General features: G+C 44.4%; 1 protein-coding gene across 1 annotated transcript in view; it reads left to right on the plus strand.

Annotated features, from left to right (window-relative positions):
* Positions 1-16,922, plus strand: part of abcc8 (ATP-binding cassette, sub-family C (CFTR/MRP), member 8) — a 162,222-nt gene that overhangs the window by 94,065 nt on the left and 51,235 nt on the right. Inside the window, exon 17 of the mRNA XM_041849747.2 lies at positions 11,203-11,235. Within this exon, the coding sequence (XP_041705681.1) occupies positions 11,203-11,235 (33 nt within the window). The remainder of the gene's footprint in view (positions 1-11,202; positions 11,236-16,922) is intronic.

Raw genomic sequence — 16,922 nt, forward strand, 5'->3', positions numbered from 1 at the left:
CAGAAAATATATATACAGTGTGTGCGAATGTAGTAAGTTATGGAGGTAAGGTAATAAATAGGCCATAGTGCAAAATAGTTACAATTTCGTATAATACTGGAATGATAGATGTGCATAAGATAATGTGCAAATAGAGATACTGGGGTGCAAATTAGCAAAATAAATAACAATATGGGGATGAGGTAGTTGGGTGGGCTAATTTCAGAAAGGCTGTGTACAGTTGCAGTGATCGGTAAGCTGCTCTGACAACTGATGCTTAAAGTTAGTGATGGAGATAAGAGTCTCCAGCTTCAGAGATTTTTGCAGTTCGTTCCAGTCATTGGCAGCAGAGAACTGGAAGGAATGGCGGCCAAAGGAGGTGTTGGCTTTGGGGATGACCAGTGAGATATACCTGCTGGAGCGCAGACTACGGGTGGGTGTTGCTATGGTGACCAGTGAGCTAAGATAAGATGGGGGTTTGCCTAGCAGTGATTTATAGATGACCTGGAGCCAGTGGGTTTGGCGACGAATATGTAGTGAGGGCCAGCCAACAAGAGCGTACAGGTCACAATGGTGGGTAGTATATGGGGCTTTGGTGCCAAAACGGATGGCACTGTGATAGACCATCCAATTTGCTGAGTAGGGTGTTGGAGGCTATTTTGTAAATGACATCGCCGAAGTCAAGGATCGGTATGATAGTCAGTTTTACGAGGGCATGTTTGGCAGCATGAGTGAAGGAGGCTTTGTTGCGAAATAGGAAGCTGATTCTATATCTAACTTTTGATTGGAGATGCTTAATGTGAGTCTGGAAGGAGAGTTTACAGTCTAACCAGACACCTAGGTATTTGTAGTTGTCCACATACTCTAGGTCAGACCCGCCGAGAGTAGTGATTCTAGTCGGGTGGGCGGGTGCAAGCAGCGTTGAAGAGCATGCATTTAGGTTTACTAGTGTTTAAGAGCAGTTGGAGGCTATGGAAGGAGTGTTGTATGGCATTGAAGCTCGTTTGGAGGTTTGTTAACACAGTGTCCAATGAAGGGCCAGATGTATACAAAATGGTGTCGTCCGCATAGAGGTGGATCCGAGCGTCACCAGCAGCAAGAGCGACATCATTGATATACACAGAGAATAGAGTCGGCCCGAGAATTGAACCCTGTGGCATGCCCATAGAGACGGCCAGAGGTCCAGACAACATATTTGAAGAGGAGTCCGTAATTTGCTTTCTAATGATCATTATCTTTTTGTCAAAGAAGTTCATGAATTCATCACTGCTGAAGTGAAGGCCATCCTCACTTGGGGAATGCTGCTTTTCAGTTAACTTTGTGACAGTATCAAAATACATTTTTGATTGTTCTTATTCTCCTCAATCAAGTTGGAAAAGTAGCCTGATCGAGCAGCAGTGAGGGGTTTACGATATTGCACGGTAGCTAGTCAGAAGAGTTCCAATTTGGTTGAGCGCCATTTGCGATCCAATTATCTGGAAGCTTGCTTCAGTGCTCGGGTATTTTCTTTATACCAGGGAGATAGTTTCTTGTGACATGTTTTTGTTTTTAAAGGTGCATCTAGGGTATTACGCAAGGTTACGTTTAGATCCTCAGTTAGGTGACAACAGATTTTTGTGATCCGACATCCTTGGGTAGGTGGAGGGAGTTTAGGAATCTTTGGGTTGTCCGAGAAGTTATAGCGCGGCTTTTGATAATCCTTTGTTGGGGTCTGAGCAGATTATTTGTTGCGATTGCAAACATAATAAAATGGTGGTATGATAGTCCAGGATGATGAGGAAAAACATTTAGATCCACAATATTTATTCCATGGGACAAAACTAGGTCCAGGGTATGATTATGGCAATGCGTAGATCCTGAGACATGTTGAACAAAACCCATTGAGTCGATGATGGCTCCGAAAGCCTTTTGGAGTGGATCTATGGACTTCTCCATGTGTCCAAAAATTTGAATATTATCTGCCATGACTACGAGGTCTGATAGGAATTCAGGAAACTCAGTGAGGAACACTGTATACGGCCCAGGAGGCCTGTAAACAGTAGCTATAAAAAGCGCAAAATATGCTTCTGTAGTCATTTGTTTTTCTTACATTTAAATTTGCTGTCGTAAATGTTAGCCTTTGTGGGATGGATATGGTCACTATTGTAACCAGGAGGAGAGGCTTCATTTAACACAGTCAATTCATCAGGCTTGAGGCTTGTTTCAGTCAGGCCAATCACACCAAGTTTATGATCTGTGATTAGTTCATTGACTATGGCTGTCTTGGAAGTGAGGGATCTAACGTTTAGTAGTCCTATTTTGAGATGTGAGGTATTATCACAATCTCTTTCAATAATGACAGGAATGGAGGAGGTCTTTATTCCAGTGAGATTGCTTAGGTGAACACCGCCATGTTTAGTTTTGCCCCACCTAGATTGAGGCACAGACACAATGGGGAAAACTGAGCCGACTACACACTCCACTACATTTACATCATTTAACAGACTCTCTTATCCAGAGCAACTAGGGTTAAGTGCTTTGTTCAAGGGCACATTAACAGATTTTTCACCTAGATGGCTCGGGGATTCATACCAGCACCCTATCTCATTGTGGAGCTAGAGGAGTTAGAGCCCTGTCTATGTTGATAGATAAGATGAGAGCACCCCTCCAGCTAGGATGGAGTCTGTCACTCCTCAGCAGGCCAGGCTTGGTACTGTTTGTGGGGGAGTCCCAGAAAGAGGGCCAGTTATCTAAAAATGATATAATTTGGGAGGGGCAAAAAACAGTTTTCAACAAGCGATTGAGTTGTGCGAGCCTGCTGTAGAGCTCATCACTCCCCTAACTGGGCGGGGGCCAGAGACAATTACTCTATGCCAACACATCTTTCTATCTAAGTTACACGCTGAAGTTATGTTGCGCTTGGTGAACTCTGACTGTTTCATCCTAACATCGTTGGTGCCTACGTGGATAACAATATCTATCCTTATACCATCTACACTCGCCAGTTTTAGCCTCAGCCAGCACCATTTTCAGATTAGCCTTTACATCATTAGCCCTGCCCCCTGGTAAACAATGTATGATCGCTGGATGATTTTTTAAAAGTCTAATATTGCGGATATTGGAGTCGCCAATGACTACGGTTTTCAATTTGTCCGAGCTAATGGTGGAAGGCTTCGGCGGCTCAGACCCCGTAACAGGTGGAGGAGAGACCTGAGAAGGCTCTTACTTAGTGGGGAAAACCGGTTGAATGTTTCTATCGGCTGAATGAGCGACACTGGTTGAGCATGCCGACAGCATTTCTTTCCAGAAAATTGTCCGGCTGCGGGGACTTTGCAGGGGGATTAACACTACTACCTGTATTTACTGGTGGCACAGACGCTGTATCATCCTTTCCTACATTTAAATTGCCCTTGCCTAACGATTATGTCTGAAGCCGAGCTTGCAACTCAGCTATCCCCACCATTAGGCGATAGTTCTCCTGTATATTATGAGTACAGCGACTGCAATGAAAAGGCATAATGTTACTTCGCTTTTTTTGGCCGAAGGAGGTCCTGCAGATCCATGTCCAGATAAAGCGTCTGGGGTGAAAAAGTAAAATTAAAAAAGTAATGTGAGGACAAAACTAAGACGTTGGTAAACTTCAATACAGAGTTTGATTAAATTGTTATTAAGAGTAAAAAGCCCAAAAGTTTGTCAGGTATCCAAGTAGCGACAAACGGCACAGCAGTACGGAGACAACGCGGAAGTGCGTTGCGTGTGTGTGTTATGTGTGTGCATATGTAGTGAATGTGTGTGGGTTTTGTGTGGGAGTGTCAATGTAGCGTGTGTGAGTGAATGTGTATATGTTGAGTATATATAGTCTAGTGAATGTGCATAGGGTCAGTGCAAGATGGAGTCAGTTTAGATAGTTCAGGTACTATTAATTGACTATTTAACAGTCTGGCTATTTACCAGTCTTGTGGCTTGAGGGTAGAAGATGTCTTGGAGCCTGTCTGTCCAAGAGCCGATGCTCCTGTACCGTTTGCCGGACGGTAGCAGAGTGAACAGTCTATGGCTTGGGTGGCTGGTGTCTTTAGGAATTTTTTGGGCCTTCCTCTGACACCACCTGATATAGAGGTCCTGGATGGCAGGGAACTTGGTCCCAGTGATGTACTGGGCTGTCCGCACCACCCTCTGACATACCAAGCGGTGATGCAGCCAGTCAAGATGTTCTCGATGGTGCAGCTGTAGAATTATTTGAGGATCCGAGGGCCCATGCCAAATCTTTTCAGCCTCCTGAGGGGGAAGAGGCACTGCCGAGCCCTGTGTGTGTGTGGGTGTGTGTGGACCATGTTAATTCCTTATTGATGTGTGACCTCCTCCTTGCAGGCTGACTCATCGCCGTCGGCGATCAGGCCTACCACCGTTGTGTCGTCAGCAAACTTGATGATGGTGTTGGAGTCGTGCGTGGCCACCACTCGTGGGTGAACAGGGAGTACAGGAGGGGACTAAGCACACACCCCTGAGGGGCCCCTGACCAGCCTTTCAAAGCACTTCATAATTACAGATGTGAGTGCTACAGGGCGATAGTCATTTAGGCAGGTTACCTTGGCGCTCTTGGGAACAGGGATAAAGGTGGTCAGCTTGAAACATGTTGGGATTACAGACTGGGACAAGAGGAGATTGAAAATGACTGTGAAGACACTTGCCAACTGGTCTGCACATGAAGAAAGAAATAAGGGAGATGAAAGCGAGAAGGGAGATGAAAGAGAGAGGGGAGATGAAAGAGAGAAGGGAGATGAAAGAGAGATAAAGATACAGGTGGTAGAGAGTAGTAAAGAAAGATGGAGTTAGACAGAGATTAAGAGATGGGGCCAGAGACAGATACCACAAGGGAGAGGTGAAATTAAAAGACATTAAGAGCCCTGGTATTAATGTGTAAGTATTGTAACTGCATTGAGTTTGTACTCAGGCCAAGGTCTTGGCTTTGTGACTGGCGACCTGGCCACCAAGGTCTTGGCTTTGTGACTGCCCACCTGGACACCAAGGTCTTGGCTTTGTGACTGCCCACCTGGACACCAAGGTCTTGGCTTTGTGACTGCCCACCTGGACACCAAGGTCTTGGCTTTGTGACTTCCCACCTGGACACCAAGGTATTGGCTTTGTGACTGGCGACCTGGCCACCAAGGTCTTGGCTTTGTGACTGCCCACCTGGACACCAAGGTCTTGGCTTTGTGACTGCCCACCTGGACACCAAGGTCTTGGCTTTGTGACTGCCCACCTGGACACCAAGGTATTGGCTTTGTGACTGCCCACCTGGACACCAATGTCTTGGCTTTGTGACTGCCCACCTGGACAACAAGGTCTTGGCTTTGTGACTGCCCACCTGGACACCAAGGTCTTGGCTTTGTGACTGCCCACCTGGACACCAATGTCTTGGCTTTGTGACTGCCCACCTGGACAACAAGGTCTTGGCTTTGTGACTGCCCACCTGGACACCTGCCCATGCATGGTCAGACTACGCTGTCTCTTCATGAAGATCAGATTCCTTGTGTTGCAGTGTGCCCCTGGCTATCAGTACTTTAAAAAAACAAGAAAATGGTGCGGTCTGGTTTGCTTAATATAAGGAATTTGAAATTATTTATTACATTTACATTTACGTCATTTAGCAGATGCTCTTATCCAGAGCGACTTACAAATTGGTGCATTCACCTTATAGCCAGTGGGATAACCACTTTACAATGTTTTTATTTTTTATTTATATATATATATTTTTTTTTTTTGGGGGGTGGGGTGGGGTAAGGGGGGGTAGAAGGATTACTTTATCCTATCCCAGGTATTCCTTAAAGAGGTGGGGTTTCAAATGTCTCCGGAAGGTGGTGAGTGACTCCGCTGTCCTGGCGTCGTGAGGGAGCTTGTTCCACCATTGGGGTGCCAGAGCAGCGAACAGTTTTGACTGGGCTGAGCGGGAACTGTGCTTCCGCAGAGGTAGGGGAGCCAGCAGGCCAGAGGTGGATGAACACAATGCCCTCGTTTGGGTGTAGGGACTGATCAGAGCCTGAAGTTACGGAGGTGCCGTTCCCCTCACAGCTCAGTAGGCAAGCACCATGGTCTTGTAGCAGATGCGAGCTTGGAGGGGAGTTGCAGTGAGATTAGTAGAAGAACAGCATCTAGTAAAGATGAGGTCAAGTGTATTGCCTGCCTTGTGAGTAGGGGGGGACGGTGAGAGGGTGAGGTCAAAAGAGGAGAGGAGTGGAAAGAAGGAGGCAGAGAGAAATGAGTCAAAGGTAGATGTAGGGAGGTTGAAGTCCCCCAGAACTGTGAGGGGTGAGCCATCCTCAGGAAAGGAACTTATCAAGGCATCAAGCTCATTGATGAACTCTCCAAGGGAACCTGGAGGGCGATAAATGACAAGGATGTTAAGCTTAAATGGGCTAGTGACTGTGACAGCATGGAATTCAAATGAGGAGATAGACAGATGGGTCAGGGGAAAAGTAGAGAATGTCCACTTGGGAGAGATGAGGATTCCTGTGCCACCACCCCGCTGACCAGATGCTCTCGGAGTATGCGAGAACACATGGTCAGACGAGGAGAGAGCAGTAGGAGTAGCAGTGTTTTCAGTGGTAATCCATGTTTCCGTCAGCGCCAAGAAGTCGAGGGACTGGAGGGTAGCATAGGCTGAGATGAACTCTGCCTTGTTGGCAGCAGAACGGCAGTTCCAGAGGCTGCCTGAGACCTGGAACTCCACGTGGGTGGTGCGTGCAGGGACCACCAGGTTAGAGAGGCAGCAGCCACGCGGTGTGAGGCGTTTGTATAGCTTGTGCAGAGAGGAGAGAACAGGGATAGACAGAGGCATAGTTGACAGGCTACAGAAAATGGCTACAATAATGCAAAGGAGATTGGAATGAAATGAACTAAACATCTGGGAAAGGAGAGAGCGGGGCCTCCCTCACCACAACACCCAAATATAACTCTCCCAACTTCCACCTCAGAAACTATAATTGTTGTAAACTACAGTGGTTCAATGTTTTCTAGTAATAGACTAACTTTGTTTATTCAGCTAGCTAACTTGGTACAGTATTCTTCCGTGAAAATCGTCCAGGGCACCTAGTCATAAGACGCCACAGCCAGCTAGCATGCCGGACTCCAACAACACGGTTTAGCACCAATACTCGGCCACAACAAACCACCAGTGTGTCAACACGCCAAGCAGATAATTCGTGTCCATGTCTAACATTGTGGGTTAGTCCCGACAGCTTGAGTGAGTCCGTCGTCAACTTATTCAGCCAGTTAGTTAGCTAGAATAGTTATACTTTTTTATACTTACTTTTTTAAAACTTTTTTTATACTAATTTATACTTTTACTTTTACTTTCCATACTTAAGTATATTTAAAACCAAATACTTTTAGACTTTTACTGAAGTAGTATTTTACTGGGTGAATTTTACTTTTTACATTTTCTATTAAGGTATCTTTACTTTTACTCAAGTATGACAATTGGGTACTTTTTCCACCACTGTTTAATGGGATGTTTAGAGTGGAACGTTACTGTGGTGGCCGGGGATCAGGGGTTGGCTAATGTCCTGACATCCTGTGGATAGTTTGACTTTGAACTGTTGGGTCAGATGTTCATCATCATCATCATCATCATCATCGTTGTTGGTGTTTTTGTCATCTTCCTCATCATCCTCATCTTAATATGTGTAATCTTCATCTTCATCAGTAGCATAATTGTTGTTGTCATCATCAAAGTCACTGTCATTTACAGTAGCACAGCATATGCAGAACCTTTCTCAAACCTCCATTACCCACATTAAATCAAACCAGTAGCTAAGTATCTGTCGTTGTGATCTTATTAATTGTTTAGACAGTTGCTTCCCTTAACTGGCACTAACAAGTGATGTTTATGATAATCCATAGACTAGTCTCTTACAAGGATTCTGTCAGGAGTGTGTTCAGTTTGACCTCAGCACTTTTGCCTACTGTCATCACCCTCTTTACATAGATGCCATGCCACATATCTTACCTCGCCCTCACCCTCGCCGCGTGTAGTAATCCCTGTGTACTCCCGTGGAGGGGTCCCCTGGTGTCCTAAGTAGGACACAGCACATTCTCAGAGAGGTTGCGATGATTTAGAGGGATATAGATCTGAGTTGAGTCTCTAGTAATCTCTCGTAACAGCATGCAATATTACGTCTGAGTTCCGAGAATAGAAAGTAATAGAATATACAATTTATAGAATAGAATAGTCAACTAAAATTGTTAAATTGTCTGATATTGACAATTGTTTAGTGTATGTCCAGTTTTTCATCAGATATGTCTGATCTTAGATTACGTGTCAAGTCTGCAGTATTAGTAAAATCAGCTCTAATTGTTTGTTGATCCTGTTTTTTAAGGAAGTACAATATAAGAGGATTATTATAGCCTCCTACAGTACATGGGTAATTAGCTTTCACTCTGACAGCTGGGACATCATTTGCCTCACCATACATTTACATTTACATTTTCGTCATTTAGCAGACGCTCTTATCCAGAGCGACTTACAAATTGGTGCATTCACCTTATGATAGCCAGTGGGACAACCACTTTACAATATATACACTTCTCAAAAAAATAAAGGGAACACTTAAACAACACAATGTAACTCCAAGTCAATCACACTTCTGTGAAATCAAACTGTCCACTTAGGAAGCAACACTGATTGACAATACATTTCACATGCTGTTGTGCAAATGTAATAGACAACAGGTGGAAATTATAGGCAATTAGTAAGACACCCCCAATAAAGGACTAGTTTTGCATATGGTGACCACAGACCACTTCTCAGTTCCTATGCTTCCTGGCTGATGTTTTGGTCACTTTTGAATGCTGGCGGTGCTTTCACTCTAGTGGTAGCATGAGACAGAGTCTACAACCCACACAAGTGGCTCAGGGAGTGCAGCTCATCCAGGATGGCACATCAATGCAAGCTGTGGCAAGAAGGTTTGCTGTGTCTGTCAGCGTAGTGTCCAGAGCATGGAGGCGCTACCAGGAGACAGGCCAGTACATCAGGAGACATGGAGGAGGCCGTAGGAGGGCAACAACCCAGCAGCAGGACTGCTACCATCGCCTTTGTGCAAGGAGGAGCAGGAGGAGCACTGCCAGAGCCCTGCAAAATGACCTCCAGCAGGCCACAAATGTGCATGTGTCTGCTCAAACGGTCAGAAACAGACTCCATGAGGGTGGTATGAGGGCCCGACGTCCACAGGTGGGGGTTGTGCTTACAGCCCAACACCGTGCAGGACGTTTGGCATTTGCCAGAGAACACCAAGATTGGCAAATTCGCCACTGGCGCCCTGTGCTCTTCACAGATGAAAGCAGGTTCACACTGAGCACATGTGACAGACGTGACAGAGTCTGGAGACGCCGTGGAGAACGTTCTGCTGCCTGCAACATCCTCCAGCATGACCGGTTTGGCGGTGGGTCAGTCATGGTGTGGGGTGGCATTTCTTTGGGGGCCGCACAGCCCTCCATGTGCTCGCCAGAGGTAGCCTGACTGCCATTAGGTACCGAGATGAGATCCTCAGACCCCTTGTGAGACCATATGCTGGTGCGGTTGGCCCTGGGTTCCTCCTAATGCAAGACAATGCTAGACCTCATGTGGCTGGAGTGTGTCAGCAGTTCCTGCAAGAGGAAGGCATTGATGCTATGGACTGGCCCGCCCGTTCCCCAGACCTGAATCCAATTGAGCACATCTGGGACATCATGTCTCGCTCCATCCACCAACGCCACGTTGCACCACAGACTGTCCAGGAGTTGGCGGATGCTTTAGTCCAGGTCTGGGAGGAGATCCCTCAGGAGACCATCCGCCACCTCATCAGGAGCATGCCCAGGCGTTGTAGGGAGGTCATACAGGCACGTGGAGGCCACACACACTACTGAGCCTCATTTTGACTTGTTTTAAGGACATTACATCAAAGTTGGATCAGCCTGTAGTGTGGTTTTCCACTTTAATTTTGAGGGTGACTCCAAATCCAGACCTCCATGGGTTGATAAATTTGATTTCCATTGATAATTTTTGTGTGATTTTGTTGTCAGCACATTCAACTATGTAAAGAAAAAAGTATTTAATAAGATTATTTCATTCATTCAGATCTAGGATGTGTTATTTTAGTGTTCCCTTAATTTTTTTGAGCAGTGTATATATATATATATTTTTTTTGTTTGTTTGTTTGTTTGTTTGTTTTGGGGGGGAGGGAGGGTAGAAGGATTACCAGTGACTGGGTCTATCTTCTGTCAGCTGTTGAGATTTTTGATGTGACTTTTTTTCAAAATCTTACTTCTACAGTTTTCTTTAGTGGAAGCTAGTTTAACATTGACTGGCATACAGTAATGTGTAGATGCAACTTCTGGAGTAAGTTGCAGTACTGTGTCAATTTGGCATAACATGTGATAGTAACTTGCAGTACCGTGTCAGTTGGCCTAACATGTGATAGTAACTTGCAGTACCGTGTCAGTTGGCCTAACGTGATAGTTGCCTTGCCATCTGTGTTTTTTGTCCTGCAGCCACAAATACCTTGATCCTCATAGCTCATTCTAGTCTTAACACCTACTCAATGCACTACCTCACATTGAGAAAGGGGGGCTATGAGTGTGTGCAAGTGTGTATGTGTGTTTCGTAGAGAAAGGGCAGTGCCATTGAGGGCTTCCACCATGCTTCCACCATTTGAAAGTGGTCAAAGTAGTCAACTGGGCGGTGTCCCCTCGAGAGGCGGCCATTTTAAATCCCTGGTGGTGTGAAAACACAGAGTGTAGAAGATGCCCTTAGAGTCAGATGATTTCCTATCCTCCTAATGGTTAAGGTTAGGAATTAAGTCTGGGTAATCTGATACTGGATCTGCAGCTCTCCCTTCTCTGGCTGTGAACTCACTTCATCAGAAACACTGACCCAGGGACATGTCAACTGGTCAAGGCTAAAAATACAACAGCAGTGTCTACTGGCCTGGGGAAGTTCAAACTGAGCATAGGATGGCTACCCAAACAGCTTTCTACTGGCCATGGGAAATTCGAACTGAGCCAGGAATACTCAAACAGCTGTCACAGTGAAAGGGAGACTAGGGGCAACAGAGGTTGGGTCAAAGATTAAATAGTTTTATAAAATGGGCATTTAGTACTTCTGTAACTACAAGAGTTCATAATTAGAGAAATATCATCATTAATAATATTCTACCTTCTGACATTGAAATGACCTCTGTGTTTTTTCTCCTCCATTTCTTTTGCCAACAGTTTGCCCAGCCTGGACTCAGAGGGAGATGACAGGTATGTGAATGTGTTGAATCACAGGAACATCTCCATAGATCTAGGTGTAATCCAGGTCGGCGCAATACGATCAGGAGTCACTGATATAAACAGCACATCAACATCAGAGTTACATTTAGGAGACGTTTCCCGGTAGGCCATACACTGTGTTTATTTCTCTGGCAACACTCTCTCTCTCTCTCCCACTCACACACACACATAGCAGGGTACATTTGAATATGCGATTCGTCACTCTCACAGCAGCTCAACTTTCCATCCATCAATGATATCACTCACAGCATGACCCCCCCTACACACACACAGAAAGGACACACATGGCTGGTGTCCCTGTCCTGTCATTGGGTAATCCCTCTATCTCTGTCCTGCTCCGCTAGTTTCCCTAATAAAACACTTAACTCTGTACTATGATAAGCTGTGTGTGTGTGTGTGTGTGTGTGTGTGTGTGTGTGTGTGTGTGTGTGTGTGTGTGTGTGTGTGTGTGTGTGTGTGTGTGTGTGTGTGTGTGTGTGTGTGTGTGTGTGTGTGTGTGTGTGTGTGTGTGTGTGTGTGTGTGTGTGTGTGTGTGTGTGTGTGTGTGTGTGTGTGTGTGTGTGTGCACGTAATTATGTGCATCCACGCGTGTTTGTGTGTGTGGTATGTGCGCTCCTGCATTTGCGCGAGCGTGCTTGTGTGTGTACCTGCTGACAGAATCATGGAAACACCAGTAGTCCCTCAGCATGCCAGGCCTACCAGAGTAATAAATAAAGACATGTTTTTCACCCAGACAGAAAAACAGAATGGAAAACGCTGCACATTGCTGCTCATGCTCCCAGGTGATATTTATTTATAACAATGTTTCGACCCTTAGGTCTTCATCAGGCATCCATATCCCAAGTGGGGTGGAAGGTCCTATATATAGGGGCAGTACTCAGTGACATCACTTCCTAGGAGGTAAAAATATATAACATTAGGTTCACAATATCAACATTCAATGTATAAAAATACAGTGTATTCAAAAAGTATTCAGACCCCTTGACTTTTTCCACATTTTGTTACGTTAGAGCCTTATTCTAAAATTGCTTAAATGTATTTTTTTTCCTCAATCTACAAACAGTACCCCATAATGACAAAGCAAAAACAGGTTTTTAGAAATTTTTGCAAATGTATTAAAAATATAAAACAGAAATATCTTATTTCCATGAGTATTGAGACCCTTTGCTATAAGACTCGAAATTGAGCTCAGGTGCATCCTGTTTCCATTGATCATCCTTGAGATGTTTCTACAACTTGATTGGAGTCCACCTGTGGTAAATTCAATTGATTGGACATGATTTGGAAAGGCACACACGTCTATATAAGGTCCCACAGTTGACAGTGCATGTCAGAGCAAAAACCAAGCCATGAGGTTAAAGGAACTGTCCGTAGAGCTCTGAGACAGGCACAGATCTGGGAGAGGGTACCAAAAAATGTCTGCAGCAAGGTCCTCAAGAACACAGTGGCCTCCATCTTTCTTAAATGGAAGAAGTTTGGAACCACCAAGACTCTTGCTAGAGCTGGCCGCCTGGCCAAACTGAGCAATCGGGGGAGAAGAGCCTTGGTCAGAGAGGTGACGAAGAACCCAATGGTCACTCTGACAGTGGTCCAGAGTTCCTCTGTGAAGATGGGAGAACCTTCCAGAAGGACAACCATCTCTGCAGCACTCCACCAATCAGGCCTTTATGGTAGAGTGGCCAGACGGAAGCCACTCCTCAGTAAAAGGCACATGACAGCTCAACCTGACAGAGCTTAAGAGGATCTGCAGAGAAGAATGGGAGAAACTCCCCTAATACAGGTGTGCCAAGCTTGTAGCGTCATACCCAAGAAGACTCGAGGCTGAAATCGCTGCCAAAGGTGCTTCAACAAAATACTGAGTAAAGCGTCTGAATACTTATGTAAATGTGATATTTCTGTTTTTTATTTTTAATACATTTGCAAAAAATTCTAAAAACCAGTTTTTGCTTTGTCATTATGGGGTATAGATTAATGAGAATTATGATTATTTTTTGTATCAATTTTAGAATAAGGCTGTAACGTAACAAAATGTGGAAAAAGTCAAGGGGTCTGAATACTTTCCGAATGCACTGTATATGACCATACACAAGGAATGTGATCAATATTTACAGTAATATATAAATATACACAATATTCAATTAGGATAAAAAACTATAGTTTGGACATTTCTGAGCTATAAAAATGGTTTTAAGTCATACTCCTCGTTAAGGGCAAGAGGAGACAGTGTATTGAGCATGTGGAGCCAGAAAGATTCACTTTGAAGAAGTTTCCTCTCAATGTCCCCTCCCCGGCGTGACATCTTGACCATTTCTATTCCAAATGAACAGCAACCAGGTCTCACCTGTTTTGTCTCACCTGTCCGTATATTGCTGCAGTGCTCACTGATCCGGGTCTTAAGGCTTCTATGGGTTTTCCCTAAATAAGACAGACCACAGCGACATTTCAACATGTAAACAACATTGGTGGACATGCAGGTAATCAGGCCTTTGATCTTAAATCTTTGTCCTGTGCGGGGGTGGGTAAATGAGTCACATTTATAGGTGAAACTGCATTGAGCACATTGGCCACATTTGTAATTACCTTCCAAGAAAGTTTCCTATTTCTCAGGTGGATAACAGAGTTGACCACAATGTCTCTCACGTTTGGGGGTCTTTTAAAGACCATACATGGGGGATATTTAAAGATAGGTTTCAATTGTGGGTCAGTATCAATAATGTACCAGTGCTTCCTGGAAATGTCCTTAAATGCCTTCCCCAATGGTGAGTATTGGGTGAAGCATGATGGGACACGTTCTGCTTTTTCTTGTACTTTTGGTTGAAGGCTTTCCTACTGTGTTAGCCCTTCAACACGATCATTGGCATGTTTTACCCAATCGTCTTTGTACCCTCTTTCATTCAACTTTTGTGTGAGGTCTGTGGTCTGTCTCTGGTAAGAAGCATCAGAGCTGCATATTCTTCTGATGCGGCTGAAGGGACTTACAGGGAGAGTTTCCTACAGAGATCTGTAGAGAGGGAGGTGTTGTCCTTAATAACCAACACATCAAGACCACCAAGGTTATAGCTGCTAACCTGTGGTTGTCTGTTGCATCCCAGGCGACCGTTAGTGTGGTAACCTCTTGGATAGATATTTTAGGGGATGCGGTTGTGTATGAAGTAGTGTCAGAAATATAATTAGTGTGCACTTGAGGCTGTGAAGGGCAGTAGTGCATAGTAGTTCAAAAGAGAAATGAGTGTGTATCTGTTCTTCTTCCCTTTGAGGCAGTGCTATACAGTATACAGCCTGTAAACCAGACTTTTAGACTCTTTCTGCCACTTCTTCTAATTACTATCTTGTGCAGGGACTGGGAGACTTAATCAATAATGAAGTTGTATCATTCAGATAAATTATCATCATCATGTCTTGTAAAGTGATGTGTAATTCCTATTGGAACCAAGCTAGAGTTAGGACATCCAACAGTTGGAATTTTCTTCACCTGTAATCAGCATTCAGAATGATCGGGTTAGAAACATTGTGAGGAGACTACCTAAACCATTTAAACTGGAACAACCATTACAGTAACAGGTGCAATAAATCTAACTAACTGATTGGATTAGTTTAGAAAAATATATGTTATTTATCTTTGTGTAACAGTATTAATCAATCAGTCAATGAACATGCAAAAACACAGATATTAAAAACAATTCTAAAAATGTCTACCTGCAGTAGAGCATGCTGGGAAATATGATAATGATGGGCGTGGTTTTGATGGGAATGTTTTACTCTCCACAGAGTAAAACTGACATAATCTCACTCATACTCAACACTGGTTATTAACACCAACACTGGGGTTATTTTACACTAATTAGTTAATTTAACACTTACAGAGTTAATTTAACTCCTGAATCAACACAATAAATGTTACACTGAAAAATCAACACTTGGTAACAGTGGCCAATTTCCTATGCTGGAGCACAGCCTTGTGACATCCTGTCTGGGACATGCATCTTTACCTGGCCCTGTCTGTATGTCTGTGGTGTTCAGGATAATTAGATAAGGGATTGGGGCGGCAGGTAGCTTAGTGGTTGAGAGCGTTGTGCCAGTAACCGAAAGGTCGCTGGTTCTAATCCCCGAGCCAACTAGGTGAAAAATCTGTCGATGTGCCCTTGAGCAAGGCACTTAACCCTAGTTGCTCTGGATAAGAGCGTCTGCTAAATGACGTAAATGAATGAAATGAATAAGCATCCCATGCAGGGCCTATCAACAACACAGCAAAATATTATATCTCCTCCTCCCCCCCTCCCCTTCTCCTCCTCTCCCTTCTCTCAAGGACAGGCAGAGCTCCTGTCACCCCTGGCAGTGGAACTCAGATTGCGTCCAGCCCTTTTCTCTATCTCTTAATTATTACACTTATACCTCACATCTATACAATTGTCACACCCTACACTTTGAGCGCGTTTGAGTGGTAAGGCGAAAAAAACTGAAAACTTGAGCGTGCATAACTATTCACCCCCCCCCAAAGTCACTACTTTGTAGAGCCACCTTTTGCAGTAATTACAGCTGCAAGTCTCTTGGGGTACAGTGGGGAAAAAAAGTATTTAGTCAGCCACCAATTGTGCAAGTTCTCCCACTTAAAAAGATGAGAGAGGCCTGTAATTTTCATCATAGGTACACGTCAACTATGACAGACAAAATGAGGGAAAAAAATCCAGAAAATCACATTGTAGGATTTTTTATGAATTTATTTGCAAATTATGGTGGAAAATAAGTATTTGGTCACCTACAAACAAGCAAGATTTCTGGCTCTCACAGACCTGTAACTTCTTCTTTAAGAGGCTCCTCTGTCCTCCACTCGTTACCTGTATTAATGGCACCTGTTTGAACTTGTTATCAGTATAAAAGACACCTGTCCACAACCTCAAACAGTCACACTCCAAACTCCACTATGGCCAAGACCAAAGAGCTGTCAAAAGACACCAGAAACAAAATTGTAGACCTGCACCAGGCTGGGAAGACTGAATCTGCAATAGGTAAGCAGCTTGGTTTGAAGAAATCAACTGTGGGAGCAATTATTAGGAAATGGAAGACATACAAGACCACTGATAATCTCCCTCGATCTGGGGCTCCACGCAAGATCTCACCCCGTGGGGTCAAAATGATCAGAGAGAGCTGGGACCAAAGTAACAAAGCCTACCATCAGTAACACACTACGCCGCCAGGGACTCAAATCCTGCAGTGCCAGACGTGTCCCCCTGCTTAAGCCAGTACATGTCCAGGCCCGTCTGAAGTTTGCTAGAGTGCATTTGGATGATCCAGAAGAGGATTGGGAGAATGTCATATGGTCAGATGAAACCAAAATAGAACCTTTTGGTAAAAACTCAACTCGTGTTTGGAGGACAAAGAATGCAGAGTTGCATCCAAAGAACACCATACCTACTGTGAAGCATGGGGGTGGAAACATCATGCTTTGGGGCTGTTTTTCTGCCAAGGGACCAGGACGACTGATCAGTGTAAAGGAAAGAATGAATGGGGCCATGTAACGTGAGATTTTGAGTGAAAACCTCCTTCCATCAGCAAGGGCATTGAAGATGAAACGTGGCTGGGTCTTTCAGCATGACAATGATCCCAAACACACCGCCCGGGCAACGAAGGAGTGGCTTCGTAAGAAGCATTTCAAGGTC

Source organism: Coregonus clupeaformis, chromosome 26 (genome assembly GCF_020615455.1).
Source record: "Coregonus clupeaformis isolate EN_2021a chromosome 26, ASM2061545v1, whole genome shotgun sequence".
Classification (NCBI taxonomy): Eukaryota; Metazoa; Chordata; class Actinopteri; order Salmoniformes; family Salmonidae; genus Coregonus; species Coregonus clupeaformis.